This window comes from Oncorhynchus mykiss, chromosome 6, assembly GCF_013265735.2.
Source record: "Oncorhynchus mykiss isolate Arlee chromosome 6, USDA_OmykA_1.1, whole genome shotgun sequence".
NCBI classification, from domain to species: domain Eukaryota; kingdom Metazoa; phylum Chordata; class Actinopteri; order Salmoniformes; family Salmonidae; genus Oncorhynchus; species Oncorhynchus mykiss.
The window spans coordinates 64,851,099-64,867,483 of record NC_048570.1 but is presented as its reverse complement, the minus strand read 5'-3'; the positions used below and the strand labels follow the sequence as shown (position 1 = coordinate 64,867,483).

General features: G+C 43.8%; 1 protein-coding gene across 1 annotated transcript; it reads right to left on the bottom strand.

Moving 5' to 3' along the window:
• Positions 1–9,298: 9,298 nt before the first annotated feature.
• On the bottom strand, positions 9,299–12,508 carry LOC110526346 (UDP-glucuronosyltransferase 2B13). Its single transcript, XM_036980694.1, has 2 exons — positions 12,417–12,508; positions 9,299–11,982 (listed from the first exon to the last, which is right to left on the bottom strand). The coding sequence occupies exon 2, from the start codon at positions 11,976–11,978 to the stop codon at positions 10,380–10,382; it is 1,599 nt and encodes a 532-aa protein (XP_036836589.1). The 5' UTR covers positions 11,979–11,982; positions 12,417–12,508; the 3' UTR covers positions 9,299–10,379.
• Positions 12,509–16,385: the final 3,877 nt, after the last annotated feature.

Genomic DNA, 16,385 nt, shown 5'->3' with positions numbered 1-16,385 from the left:
CTTCCCAATCAAGCGACGATCTATCAGAGATCGACTCCTTTCTCTCCTCTCTCAACCTCCCATGCCTGTCAGGGGAAGACAGCGAGCGCCTGAGTGAACACTTCTCAGTTCCTGAATTGTTGGAGGCCATTAAATCCTTACCTTCTAATAAATCTCCTGGGGGAGGATGGCATCCCTCCAGAGTTCTATAAAGAATTTAGGGAGCTGTTGGTCCCCTACCTTATGGAGGTACTTAAAAAAAGCCAGAGAAGACAACTGCTTTCCAGAGTCCTTCTCTCAAGCAGTGATTACTGTAATCCACAAGAAAGGGAAAACCCCGCTAAAGTGCGCCTCCTATAGACCAATCTCTCTCCTTAACACAGATTGTAAACTGGTCACCAAGATGCTATCTAAGAGACTGGAGTCATGTCTTCCCCTGTTGGTCAACCCAGATCAGACTGGCTTCATAATTAATAGATTGTCCTCCAATAATCTCAGAAGGTTCTTTGATATAATTCACCTTGCTAACAAAAACAAAATACCTAGTGTCGCAGTCTCCCTCGACGCTGAAAAGGCCTTTGATAGGGTTGAATAGCCATACCTCTTTCGCGTCTTGGAAAAGTTTGGTTTAGGTACCGTGTTTATAAATTTGATAAAATCACTCTACAAATCTCCTAAAGATAGGATTGCTACCAATGGTATTACTTCCTCCTCTTTCCCTCTTTATAGGGGGAACAGACAAGGTTGCCCAATTAGCCCCCACCTCTTTGCCCTCGGCTGAGGCTATTAGAACGTGCCCTGACATACATGGCTTTGAGGTGGGCCCCCATACCCATAAATTATCACTCTTTGTGGATGACCTTATCTTATTTCTAACAATCCCAGAACACTCCCTCTCTCACTTGAAGATCCTACTACAGTGTTATAGTTCTTTCTCTGGATATAAGGTCAATTTTGATAAAAGCGAAATCTTACCGTTGTCTGTCTTTGACCATCATACCATCAAGCACAAGTTTCCTTTTAGATGGTCGCCTATGGGCTTCACATATTTGGGCATAATGGTGGATGGTAATCTGAACAACCTCTATAAACTCAATCTGGCCAGTTTGTTGCAAAAGGTGGAGGTTGACCTTTGTAAATGGATGGACTTACCTCTCACTCTACTGGGTAGAATCAATGTAATTAAAATGAATGTCCTGCCCAGATTTCTATATCTGTTTCAATCTCTCCCTATCCCTGTTCCCGCAGCATTTTTTCCCTCTCTCGACAAGCTGACCAGACGGTTCATCTGGCACGGCAAAACCCCTAGGGTTGGCCTGGATAAACTGACCATTGATTACAGTCAAGGGGGCTTAAACCTCCCCAATTTTAGAATGTACTACTGGGCTGCACAGTCTAGGTTTCTGGCTCAGAGGTTTGACAATGGTCCCTCTCCCTCATGGTTGAACATTGAAAAGCTTGAGGTAAATGATGACACTGGGGCAGAATTGTTTTACAAATGGGACAGAAAATCTATAAAAACCATCACAGACAACCCTTTAATCATACATTCTGTCCTGGCATGGGCTGTTCGGACGAGAGGGATTCCTTTCCCCTAAAACCCCTTTATGGAACAATAGATTGATCCCTATGTTTTTCCAGAATGGTAACTTTAGACCATGGTCTGATAAGGGGATCACTCTTCTGGAACATTGTTACGAGGAGGGAGTTCTTATGTCTTTTGATCAGCTGAAACAGAAATACCACTTGCCTAACCTACAACTACGAAACTTTATTAGGGTGACTCTCAAGGGACAATGGAACCTACCTAAGATGTCACCTATTGAACAACTCTGCCACGCAGACCAACCACTGTTCAAGACCATTCCCAGTGTTTACGATGCTCTTATGTCAGGACTAACACTGCCTGAGCTAGATAAACCCCGACTTAGATGGAAAAAAGATCTGGGTATTGATCTTGATGAGGATCTATGGAGTGACCTATGCAGGGATGGTGTTACATCCACATTGAACTCCAGATACAGACTGGTCCAGTTTAATTTCCTCCATCAGCATATCACCCCATCTAGACTGCACAAGTTCAACCCAGATATCTCCTCCCTATGTTTTAGATGTGGCTCAGATGAAGCATTCCTCCATTCCACTTGGCAGTGTTCAAAACTACACGGTTTCTGGCAGGGGGTATGCGATACCATATCCTCAATTCACGGGGTTGCATTCCCTTTAGATCCGGAGGTCTGTCTACTGGGTAACTTTACTAACACCAATCTTAGGCAAAGCCATACTATAAAGCTAACAGAAATATTGCTAGCAATTGCCAAGAAATGTATTGCCTTGAAATGGAAATTGGATTCCTCCCTGCCAGTTGCAATGTGGCTATCGGAAGTTAATAGTTGTATCCCTTTGGAGAAAATCACTTACTGCTTGAGGAATAAGTTAAAGACATTTTACATAATTTGGCAACCTTTTGACTATATGGAGAATCTCCCCCCACATCTCATTGATTGAATCTACATATAATCCTCACATAATGTTTCACACGTAATGTATAATATGTAGCCTACGGCAGGTGATCCAATGTCTCGTTATTTTTTTTTTCTTATTGTATGTTTGTATATATAATTATAAATATTATAATTTTTTTGTTGCGCTCGTCTGTTACTGTCACTTTGTCCTATCGTTGTCTAATATCTTCACATTTGTTTTGAATGTTCTTAATTGGAAAATGCAAAAATAAAATATATATTTAAAAAAATTCATTGGCTGTGATGGGAGAACTGAGGATGGATCAACAACACAGCAGTGACTCACAATAATGACCTAAATGACAGAGTGGAAGAAAGAATACAAATATACAGAATATAAAATATTCTAAAACATGATTCTTGTATACAGCAGGGCACTAAAGTAATACTGCAAAAAAACACAGCAAAGGAAAACACTTTTTGGCCTAAATGCATAGCATAATGTTTGGGGAAAATCCAGTAATTGCCTCCTTATTTTCAAACATACCATAGCATGGGTATGCTTGACATCAGCAAATACTGGGGAGTTTTTCAGTATAAAAGAAACATGGAGCTAAGCACACGCAAAATACCAGAGGAAAACCTGCTTCAGTTTGCTTTACAACAGAGACTGGGAGAGGAATTCCCCATTCAGCAGGACAGTAATCTTCAACACAAGGCCAAATCTACACTGGAATTGCTTACCAAGAAGACAGTGAATGTTCCTGAAAGGCCAAGTTACAGTTTTGGCTTAAATCTGCTTGAAAATCCATGGCACGTTTTGAAAATGCCCAACATCTTTTAAGAGCTTGAAGAATTTTGAAGATAATAAATATTGCACAATCCAGGAGTGCAAAACTCAGAGACTTACCCAAGAAGACTCAGAGCTGTAATCAATGCCTAAGATGTTTCTAACATGTATTAACTCAGGGAGCTGAATACTTATGTAACAACTATATTTTAGTTATTACATTTGTATTCATTTTGAAATAAATTAAGATTTTTTTCTTCCACTCTGACATTACGGAATATTTTGTGTAGATTGTTGACAAAAAATACAATTAAATCCATTTCATTCCCACTTTGTAAGACAATAAAATGTGAAGTAATCCAAGGGGTATGAATACACTGTATACAGGGCCTTCTGAAAGTATTCACACCCCTTGACTTTTTATACATTTTGATACTTTACAGCCTCATTCTAAAATGTATTAAATAAAAACATGTCCTCAGCAATCTACACAAAATACAACATAATGACAAAGTGAAAACAGGTTTTTTAGAAATGTTTGCTAATTTATTAACAATAAAAAACAGAAATACCTCATTCAAATAAGTATTCATACCATTTCCTGTCAGACTCGAAATTGAGCTCAGGTGCATCCTATTTCCATTCTTCATCCTTGAGATGTTTCTACAAGTTGATTGGAGTCCACCTGTTGTAACGGATATCGTCCTCTTCGTCTGAAGAGGAGTAGCAAGGATCGGACCAATACGCAGCGTGGTAAGTGTCCATGTTTTAATAGCACAAAACTGAACACGACAGAAATACAAAATAACAAAGTGTATGGAAACGAAACAGCCCCGTGTGTCATAAACACTGACACAGGAAACAATCACCCACAAAATACCCAAAGCATATGGCTGCCTAAATATGGTTCCCAATCAGAGACAACGATAAACAGCTGCCTCTAATTGAGAACCAATCTAGGCAACCATAGACATACAAAAACCCATAGATGCCAACCCCATAAACATACAAAACTCCTTGACAGGACAAAAACACATAATCACCCTTGTCACACACTGACCTAACCAAAAATATAAAGAAAACAAAGAATACTCAGGTCAGGGCATGACAGTACCACCCCACAAAGGTGCAGACTCTGTCCGCAAAAACCTAATCAAAGGGGAGGGTCCGGGTGGGCCTTTTTCACGGCGGTGGCTCGGGTGCGGGACGTGGACCCCGCTCTACCTCAGTCTTGGCCCACTTAGGTGGCGCGGTAGGTTCCGGACTGTGACCCGTCCTAGAAGGTTCCGGTCTGTAGACTGTAGCCAGACGCTCTGGACTGGGTACCGTCGCCGGACACTCTGGACTGGGTACTGTAGCCGGACGCTCTGAACTGGGGACTGTTGCCGGACGCTCTGGACTGGGTACTGTCTCCGGACGCTCTGGACTGGGTACTGTCGCCGGATGCTCTGGACTGGGTACTGTCGCTGGACGCTCTGGACTAGGTACTGTCGCCGGACGCTCTAGACTGGGTACTGTCGCCAGATGCTCTGGACTGGGTACTGTAGCCAGACGCTCTGGACTGGGTACTGTTGCCGGACGCTCTGGACTGGGTACTGTCGCCGGACGCTCTGGACTGGGTACTGTCGCCGGATGCTCTGGACTGGGTACTGTAGCCGGACGCTCTGGACTGGGTACTGTCTCCGGACGCTCTGGACTGGGTACTGTCGCCGGATGCTCTGGACTGGGTACTGTCTCCGGACGCTCTGGACTGGGTACTGTTGCCGGACGCTCTGGACTGGGGACTGTTGCCGGACGCTCTGGACTGGGTACTGTAGCCGGACGCTCTGGACTGGGTACTGTCGCCGGACGCTCTGGACTGGGTACTGTCGCCAGACGCTCTGGACTGGGTACTGTCGCCAGACGCTATGGACTGGCGAGGCGCACTGTAGGCCTGGTGCGTGGTGCCGGCACTGTGGTACCGGGCTGGGGACACGCACCTCAAGGCGAGTGCGGGGAGGAGGAACAGGGCGTACTGGACTGCCGAGGCGCACTATAGGCCTGGTGCCTGGTGCCGGCACTGGTGGTACCGGGCTGGGGACACGCACCTCAGGGCGAGTGCGAGGAGCAAGAACAGGGAGTACTGGACCCTGGAGGCGCACTGGTGGCCTGGTGCGTGGTGCCGGCACTGGTGGTACCGGGCTGGGGACACGCACCTCGGGGCGAGTGCGAGGAGCAGGAACAGGGAGTACTGGACCCTGGAGGCGCACTGGTGGCCTGGTGCGTGGTGCCGGCACTGGTGGTACCGGGCTGGAGACACGCACCTCAGGGTGAGTGCGGGGAGGAGGAACAGGGCATACAGGGCTCTGGAGACGCACAGGAAGCCTGGTGCGTGGTGTTGGCACTGGTGGTACTGGGCCGAGGACACGCACCTCAGGGTGAGTGCGGGGATGAGGAACAGGGCGTATTGGACTGTCGAGGCGCACTATAGGCCTGGTGCGTGGTACCGGTACTGGTGGTACCGGGCTGAGAACACGCACCTCAGGATGAGTGTGAGAAGCAGGAACAGGACACACCGGGTTGTGAAGGTGTACTGGAGACCTGGTGTGTATAGCCTGCATCAAATCTTCCTAAACTTTAACACGTTTCAGGCTGAGTACGAGGAAATGACACAGGTGGCATCGGACAGCTAACACGCTCCTCAGGGCGAATGCCATGCATAGTATGCCAAACCAACAGCTCTCTCTCTTCACTTTCCTCCAATTTCGTCAACAACTCCTCAAATGTCTCATAATCTCCCCTCCGTTCACTCTCCTCCAATCTGTCCAATAACTCCTCGACAATCTCAGACTCACCCCTCAACTTCGCCGACTGCTTCAAGTGCCCCCCCCCAATACATTTTTGGGGCTGCCTCTCGGGCTTCCAGCCGCACTGCCTCCTCATACCGGCGCCTCTCTGCTTTCGCTGCCTCCAGCTCTGCCTTGGGGCGGCGATATTCCCCTGGTTGTGCCCAGGGTCCTCCGCCGTCCAGAATTTCCTCCATGAGTCCTGCGATCGCTGCTGCTGCCTTTTACCACGCTGCTTGGTCCTTTGTTGGTGGGTGATTCTGTAACGGATATCGTCCTCTTCATCTGAAGAGGAGTAGCAAGGATCGGACCAATACGCGCGTGGTAAGTGTCCATGTTTTAATAGCACAAAACTGAACACGACAGAAATACAAAATAACAAAGTGAATGGAAACGAAACAGCCCCGTGTGTCATAAACACTGACACAGGAAACAATCACCCACAAAATACCCAAAGCATATGGCTGCCTAAATATGGTTCCCAATCAGAGACAACGATAAACAGCTGCCTCTAATTGAGAACCAATCTAGGCAACCATGGACATACAAAAAACCCTAGACTGGTACCAACCCCATAAACATACAAAACCCATAGTCAAGACAAAAACATATATTCACCCATATCACACCCTGACTTAACCAAAAATATAAAGAAAACAAAGAATACTCAGGTCAGGGCGTGACACCTGTGGTAAATTCAATTGATTGTACGTGATTTGGAAAGGCACACAACTGCCTACAAAAGGTCCCACAGTTGACAGTGCACGTCAGAGCAAAAACCAAGCCATGAGGTCGAAGGAATTGTCTGTAAAGCGCAGAGACAGGATTGCGTTGCGACACAGATCTGGGGAAGGGTACCACATTTCTTTTGCAGCATTGATGGTCCCCAAGAACACAGTGGCCTCCATCATTCTTAAATGGAAGAAGTTTGGAACCACCAAGACTTTTCCTAGAGCTGGTTTCCTGTCCAAACTGAGCAATCGGGGGAGAAGGGCCTGGGTCAGGGAGGTGACCAAGAACCCGATGTTCACTCTGACAGAGCTCTAGAGTTCCTCTGTGGAGACGGGAGAAACAACAATTTTGAATTCGTAACATATCATACATTTGACAAATTTGTAATTTATTGGACGATTTACAATTTGTAACTTATCATACGAATTGTAATTCGTAACATATCATACGAAATGGATGATGGACATGGTGGGAGGGAGCTTAAACTTAAAGTCGACCACAAAGTCAACTCTCATGAGCCATAGATCAGCCCCTTGTAATAACTTATAGAAGTCCACATCTGGTTGGGAAAAACTCATCACAAACAGCCTGGTAATATGGCCGGAGAGTCAACCTGTCCTGAACAGTAAATAGCAAATATAAAAGCATATTCTTTACTCTCTCTGTGAAAGTAATTTTGTCTGAGTGCCCTGATAAAGTCATTGGAATATACGACATTGGTGATGGTGCAATAGTTAAATGTCCCTCTCCACTGTTTACCCACGGTACAATGTAGACTAGAGGTAGCTGAAGATAGTGAGCGACCAATAGACCTGCTCCCCATGCTGGGTCAGTAAGCACCAGGTCATACTGGCTCTCCTCCAGGGATAGGATGTCTTATAGACAATACATTAGAGTGGCCTTGTTAACATTCACCTTGTTTCTGTTTTAACACATAAACGGACCTATCCTACTCAATTATTTGACAGACGTTGTAACCGTGAACAGAAAATCCCTCAATGAGAGAGAGTTCAATGAGCTCATCTGAGTGAACTCTATGTTTCTGTGTTTGTGGACTTTCACCTACATGTTGTTTGTAAACTCTCTGGATGTTTCAGATTAACTACATGTTCACTCATTCTCCAATCTAACGTGTTCCCGCATATTTAAATACTTAGGCATTTTGATTTATGTGATTTGACATTGAAATAAAACATGTAGATGTGCTGGTTAAGAAGCTAAGGTTTCAAGTTGTCTTTTTCTACAGAAACAGATTGTGCCTTTCTCTAAGCAGTAGGAAGCAGGTGATTCAGTCAACCTTTTATCTGTTCTTAATTATGATGATATTATTTATCAAAGTGCAGCTGCTACGACTCTTAAACTTTTGGATGCCATCTACCATAGAGCGCTTCGTTCTGTTACAGGCGACAGTTTTGATACTCATCTCTGTATCCTTTATCAAAAGGTTGGCTGAACGTAACTAAAGACCCGTAGATCTCTACATTACTTTGTTTACAAGGCCCTACTTCCTAAACTTCCGTCTTATCTAACTTTGCTGTTGAAGTACACACACCTGACTTGCCTAACCCGTTCACAGGGTTGGTTTACTGTTGAGGTTCCTGGGGTCTCCAAAGCTAGGTAAATCTGCTTTTAGTTTTAATGCACTGGGTTGAATGCACCATTTGTAAATGTTTAAAGGTTAATACAGAGGTTGTTCCTCTCTCTATATCAATTACTTTCTTTGTGATTGGCTTTACAAATTCCTCATGCATAGCATAAGTGACAGGTATTGTAATAGAACTGTAGTTAAAAAAAGTTACATATTGTTGCTGGATTTTTCACGCTCAACAGTTTGTATCAAGAATGGTCCACCATCCAAAGGACATCTAGCCAACTTGACACAACTGTGGGAAGCACTGGAGTCAACATGGACCAGCATCCTTGTGAAATGCTTTTGACACCTTGTAGAGTCCATGCACTGACAAATTGAGGCTATTCTGAGGACAAAATGGCAACTCAATATTAGGAAGGTGTTCAGGTGTTTTGTGGGCTTTTCAACATTCACATTGTTTCTGTTTAAACACACAAATAGACCTACCCTAATCAATTATTTGACAGATGTAATCATTAACGTAAAATCCCTTGATGAGAGTGAGTGAGTTAATCTGAGTGAACACAATGTTCCTGTGTTTGTGGACTTTCACCAACTTGTACATGTTTGGAATATGCAATATGTGTTTGTGAGAGCTGGGGCCACTCATATACAAACAATGTATGCACGCATGACTGTACGTGACTTTGGATAAAAGCGTCTTCTAAATGCTATGTTATTATTTAAGGCTATGAGGTTGTCAATTTAATCTGTACACAGCAAAATCACGAGTGTACATTGAACTCGGAGATTGTACATTGTATTATATCAGAATGTATATATGAGTCCAACTTAACTGGTGTTAAAATAACAGTTTTGAAAGTGTGAACTCTGTAGCAGATGTTAACAGTCAACTCCATCAGATAACATTTGTACTCTAGAAGTTTATTATATTTTAACACTGTAGGGTGTAAAGCCTTAATTGTATATTTACCAGTCTGCCTTTTGAGGGAATGATCGAGTTACCACCCATTACTGTGTTTGTTAGTGACAGAGTTTGTTGCATTTGTTCATTCACTTCCAGGCCTGTAGCCTTCACGAAGTGAGTGCCTATGTGTTATAGTTTAATTAAGATTAAACCCTTTATGACAATACATTACATACATCATATGGCCTTTCTTTGATGGGCTAGTTTCTCCCTAACACTGTGGTCTGAAATTCTTGGCTCGCAAGCCACATCAGGCCTGCAAATTACATTATGCTGGCTGGCGAAGTATGTATCTTTCTGTAGCATAAGATCAATGTACATGCAAAAACACAGATATTGAAACAAACAATACTAAACATCAACCTGCAATAGAGCATGATGGTAAATATGATAATGATGGATGAGGTTTTGATTTTTTTTACACTACACAGAGTAAAAAATCTTTAACACTGTGAATGTAACACTTACAGTAAATATTTGCAGTGTAGAATTGAATCACAAAATGCACAACCATCTGGAAATACTTGACAACAAATATATTCCACACTAAATTATACATAAGCATTTTATTATGTTGGCATCAATTCAACATTATACATTTTCATGATTTAAAGATGTACTATGCAGAAATCACTCTGCCATTTCCTGGTTGCTAAAATTGTAATCGTTTGCCTAATTTCAGTCTATGTGGCAAAACAAGTAAGTGTAGTGTAGAGAATTATTGTATCATCTAAACCACTGTGAAATATATTTTCCATAACCAAAAATGTTGTATTTCCTGCTGTTTGAAGCTGGTGTACAAAACCGAAAGTAAAAGAAGCAAAAAGATACTTAAACGTGGGAAGCATAGAGATAGCACACATAGAACAGATCTACGGCGTCTTAGACTTGCTTTCAATGAGAATGACAGATCCATAACTCGCATATCTATAGGAGTTTTGTTGGGTCGCTCTAAAAGTTCCATATAACAGCTTTAAGTCATACATATCCTACTATTTGTGTGCACCAGAATGTGGAGAATTGGATCTGCTCATTCTCTTTTAATCTTTCTTTTCAAGCATTTTCTAATGCATAAATATCTGACTATTGCAACAAGAAGAAGAAGAAGCACTGACACAACACCCAACAACATCAGGACAACATCTACAGAGTGGTAGGAGTACCAAGGCATTTTGTAGGAGTTTGTACGCAGGTGAGCAGCACCTTTGTGTCTCATGACAAACTCAATCCAGAAGAGGGCAGTGTCCAGGGGTTCCATTGGCACGTCCCGGTGTAGCCTGGAGAGTCTCTGCATGTTCATCCTGTAGGACGGCTCATCCAGAACTTCCTGTAAGGCCTCTAGGAAGTTATTGTTCTTGTCTACTGTTGCCATGGATAAAAGCTTTGCTCCTCCTCTCTCTTTCAGACGAAGGAGGTTGTCATATTGATCATTAAACAGAGGTAGACCCACAACAGGAATTCCATGGTAGATAGCCTCTTGAACCCCATTTGTTCCTCCATGAGCTACAAACAGCCTTGTCTTAGGGTGTCCTAACAGATCATTCTGAGGCATCCAGTCAACTACTAAGGTGTTGTTGCCCAGAGAAGCTGGTCTGTCTCCTTTGTGTCTCCAGATTACCTTCTGAGGCAGTTGGGAAAAAGCAGCAGCAATCACATCAGCTATATCATGTGGAAATTCAGTAACGAAAGTCCCCAAAGACATGATAATGATTCCATGTTCCCCTGAACTATGAACAAACTCCTCCAGGTCTTGGGGAAGAGGCTTGGCAGGATTACATTGGAACCCTCCCATATAGATAACATTAGGCATGGTGGGACGAGGGAACTCAAACACAAAGTCAACTCTCATGAGCCACAGATCAGCTCCTTGTAATAACTCTTTGAAGTCGACACCTGGTTGGAAAAACTCATCACAAACAGCCTGGTAATGTGGCCAGACAATCAACCTGTCCCGAACAGTAAATAGCAAATATAAAAGCATGTTCTTTACTCTCTCTGTGAAAGTCATTTTGTCTGAGTGCCCTGATAAAATCATTGGAATGTACGACATTGGTGATGGTGCAATAATTAAATGTCCCTCTCCACTGATTGTCCACCGTACATTGTAGACTAGAGGTAGCTGAAGATAGTGAGCCACCAATAGACCTCCTCCCCAAAATGGGTCAGTAAGCACCAGGTCATACTGGCTCTCCTTTAGGGTCTTTATTAAACCCTTGTCTTTCAATACAGCAGTTGCTAAGTCACTAGCATATTTATGAAACTTAGACCTGGCAGAGAACATCTCGATTTGCAAATGTATAAAGTTTAATACAGAGCTCGTTCCTCTCTCTATATCAATTATTTTCTTCAAAATTGGCTTTACAAATTCCTCATCCGTAGCGTCAGTGACAGGTATTGTAATAGAACTGTAGTAGGGCGATTCTTCTTTGATATACCAACTTTTTGTCATTCGTACCACTGTGATGGTGTGTCCCTGAGAGTGAAGAGCCTTGATCAAAATGTCCATGTTAACCCAGTGACTTCCCTCCCCAGGAAAGACCAGCAACTTCCCACCATGGCAAACTGAACCACACATAATCAACAGAAATAACAAAAGGCACAATGTCATGCTTCCAATGTATGTCATCATTTATCTGAAATATAAAACAAACAGAGATAGGAAATCATATTCAGTTTGAATAACACATTGAATGGATTTTGACATATTGTCAGTTAGCGGACTATATATATATATATATATATATTCTCATTTATGTACAAGCATTTTGCTACACCTGTGATAATATCTGCTCAATATCCATACGCGACCAATTAATACAATTTGATTTGATACAAATCATGAAAGACCATGAAAGCTGTTCTCAATAGTGCCTTATTAATTCCCATTAGGGTTTTGAGAGTTTGAGACAATGAAGATGAAACTTTATTCTTCATTTAGATTCACATTTGATTCAGTATGTTAACAACATCTCACAATACCTTTCCTCCTTATTTATGAACATTAAATTAACGTAAATATTATTAGCTTATTCAGTCTGGAGGTAAGTTGCAGTGCAATGTTACTTACCAATTGTTCTTCATATTATGTATATGGAAGCCACGTGTAAAATGTGCAGTTAACTTTGGCTTTTGTGTGGCATGTTGGTTTATAAGGGTTAAGTTAAGGTCAAAGTACTGCTTTCATGAGAACCTTTTCATTTGTTAAAGTCACAGTGATGGTTACTCAAAACTCAGTGAGTGAACATGATTATAACATTGATGTATAATATTACTCATTAAAATACTGTTTAACATAGCAGACACATTTAACAATGTCAAACAACAATATTTTCTGGTCCAAACATGTCAAGAAACCCTCTCAGAATTGCATATATAGAACTACCTCATGCTTTTTGTACCCCACACGATAGGGAGAATTGGAACCCTCCCATAAATTGGAACCCTCTATAGATAAAATTAGTCATGGTCGGACGAGGGAGCTCGAACACAAAAGTCGAACTCTCATGAGCCATTGACCAGCTCCCTGTAATAACTCATAGAAGTTCACACCTGGTTGGAAGAACCCATTACAAACATTTTGGTAATGTGGCTGAATAAAAAATCTGTTGTGAGCTTCCAAAAGCAAATATAAAAGCATATTCTTTACTCTCTCTGTGAAGATCATTTTATGTGAGAGCCCTGATCCAGTCATTGGAATATAAGACATGGGGGATGGTGCAATGGCTTAACGTCCCTCTCCACTGTTTACCCACTGTACATTGTAGACTAGAGGTTCCTGAAGACAGTGAGCCACCAAAATACCAGTCCCCCATGCTGGGTCAGTAAACACCATACGGTCATACTGGCTCTCCTTTAGGGTCTTCATTAAATCCTTGTCTTTCAATACAGCAGTTGCCGTGTCACATTCCAGTCCATTAACCTTAGACATGGCAGAGAACATCTTGATTTGAAAATGTATAAAGTTGAATACAGAGCTCTTTCCTCTCTATATATCAATTACTTTCTTCACGATTGGCTTTACAAATTCCTCATATTCCACATCATCAGTGACAGGTATTGTAATAAAACTGTAATGTAGAGACCCTTCTTTAATATACCAACTTTAGTTGTCCGTACCACTGTGACGGTGTGTTCCTGAGAGTGAAGAGCCTTGATCAGATTGTCCATGTTCAACCAGTGACCTTCTATGGGAAATAGTAGAATTTTCCCACCATTGTAGATTATCCAAGAAACAACCAGTAAAGATGTGAGAAGGTATGAGTTTATGCTTCTATTATGGCTTGCCATCTTTCATCTGAATGATAGGTGAAATCAGAAGGCGGGATGAACAGAATGCAAAACAACAACTCTTGTTTTTGTATCAGGCAGACTCTGACTGACTTAAGTCCCCAACTATGTCCCCCAGTTTCTAACAGACGACCAGACTTAAAAATCTCATCTCAAGACTCCTCTGTAATGCAAAGAGATGGTCTTAGAAGCTGGAAAGTAGTTACATTAAAACAGTTGTTTTTGCTCATACAAGAGCATTCACAGCTGAATTCTTCAGTGAAGCTTGTTCAAGTGGATTAAAATTAAACTCTTTCTTGATCTTGTTATGTAACACTGCTTTTCTGAGAATGTAGCCACTGTTTTATTTTATTTTGTATTTTACCAACCTAGAGTTAATAAAATAGAAAAGTGTAATGTAAGGGTAATATAAAGGGTAGTGTATATAAAAGGGTATAAAAGGATTGTCACGTTCTGTCCTTAGTTATTTTGTTTTGTCTTTGTTTTAGTATGGTCAGGGAGTGAGTTGGGTGGGTTGTCTATGTTTGTTTTTCTATGTTGTGTTTTTGTGTTTGGCCTGGTATGGTTCTCAATCAGAGGCAGGTGTCGTTAGTTGTCTCTGATTGAGAACCATACTTAGGTAGCCTTTTCCCACCTGTGTTTCGTGGGTGATTGTTTCCAGTTTTGTTGTTTGTGTCACCATTCAGGACTGTTTCGTTTTTCGTTTTCATTCACTTTGTTATTTTTGTATTTTGTCGTGTTCAGTGATTATTAGTATCATGAACACTTACCACTCTGCGTATTGGTCCTCCTCTTCTTCCACCCACGACGAGCGTTACAGAATCACCCACCACCAAAGGAGAATGCAGTGTGGTAAGGAGCAGCGCTATCTGGAAGAGGTAACAACATGGGACGAGATAGAAAGGTGGTCGGTCGACCCAGGGAGAGTGCCGGAACCCGCCTGGGATTCTCTGGAACAGTGCGAGGAGGGATACCGGAGAATGGAGTTGGCACAGCGGTCAAGGAAGCCCGAGAGGCAGCCCCAAAAATGTATTGGGGAAATGGCATAAGTGTGGCTAAGTCAGGTAGGAGACCTGAGCCAACTCCCTGTGCTTACCGTGGAGAGAGGTGGGCCGGGCAGGCACCGTGTTATGCCGTGAGACGCACGGTGTGCGCAGGCATAGCCCGATGCGTTACATCGCAGCACCTCGTATCGGCTGGGCTAGAGTGGGCATCGAGCCAGGTGCCATGAAGCCGGCTCATCGCATCTGGTCTCCAGTGCATCTCCTTAGGCCGGAGTACATGGCACCAGCCCTACGCACGGTGTCCCCGGTTCGCCAGCACAGCCCAGTGAAGTCTATTTCACCTCGCCGCACTGGCCTGGCGACGGGGAGTATCCAGCCAGGTAGGGTTGTGCAGGATCGGTGCTCGAGACCTCCACTGCGCCTCCACGGTCTGGTCTATCCGGTGCCTCCTCCACACACCAGGCCTCCGGTGGCAGTCCCACGCACCAGGCTGTCTCTCCGTCTCCTTCCTCCAGGTGCTCCCTCCTGTCCAGCGCTGCCAGAGTCTCTCGTCTGTCCTGAGCTGCCAGAGTCTCTCGTCTGTCCTGAGCTGCCAGAGTCTCCCGTCTGTCCTGAGCTGCCAGAGTCTCCCGTCTGTCCTGAGCTGCCAGAGTCTCCCGTCTGTCCTGAGCTGCCAGAGTCTCCCGTCTGTCCTGAGCTGCCAGAGTCTCCCGTCTGTCCTGAGCTGCCAGAGTCTCCCGTCTGTCCTGAGCTGCCAGAGTCTCCCGTCTGTCCTGAGCTGCCAGAGTCGCCCGTCTGTCCTGAGCTGCCAGAGCAGCCCGTCAATCAGGAGCTGCCAGAATCGCCCGTCACTCTGGCTCTGTCGGAGTCGCCATTCACGTCGGCGCCGCCGGAGTCTCCCGCCTGTCCGGTGCTGCCGGAATCTCCCGTCCATTTGGGACCCGTTGCTAGGGTCCCCAGTCCGAGGTCGGCGGCGCGGATCGCCGCTCGAAAGGCGCCGCGGATGCGGGCTAAGAATCGGTTAAAGACTATGATGAAGCGGGGTCCACGTCCCGCTCCAGAGCCGCCACCGTGGACAGACACCCACCCAGACCCTCCCCTATAGGTTCAGGTTTGTGGCCGGAGTCCACACCTTTGGGGGGGGGGGGGGGGGGTACTGTCATGTTCTGACCTTAGTTTTGTTGTTATGTCTTTGTTTTAGCATGGTCAGGGCGTGAGTTGGGTGGGTTGTCTATGTTCGTTTTTCTATGTTGTGTTTTTGTGTTTGGCCTGGTATGGTTCTCAATCAGAGGCATGTGTCGTTAGTTGTCTCTTATTGAGAACCATACTTAGGTAGCCTTTTCCCACCTGTGTTTCGTGGGTGATTGTTTCCTGTTTTGTTGTTTCCGTTTTCATTCACTTTGTTATTTTTGTATTTTGTCGTGTTCAGTGATTATTAAAATGTCATGGACACTTACCACGCTGCGTATTGGTCCGATCCTTACTACTCCTCCTCAGACGAAGAGGAGGAAAGCCGTTACAAGGTTAATGTTGACTTAAACATAAAAGGTAATGGGTCATATATATAAAAGGGTAATTAATGGTAAAGGGTACTGTACACTTATTTACAAAAGGGTGAATTAAAAGTTATGAATTAACACCTGTTAACTATTAGCTAGTCTCATGTGGCCAGCCTTCCATAATCCTGTCTCCTTAACTGTGAGAAGCCTGTTTTTCAGAGGCAAGAAAGACAGTAACCTGGAGAA

What these genes read in the sequence shown, in the direction of transcription:
- LOC110526346 (XM_036980694.1), bottom strand. Translation starts at nt 11,978, where the DNA reads ATGATGACATACATTGGAAGCATGACATTGTGCCTTTTGTTATTTCTG.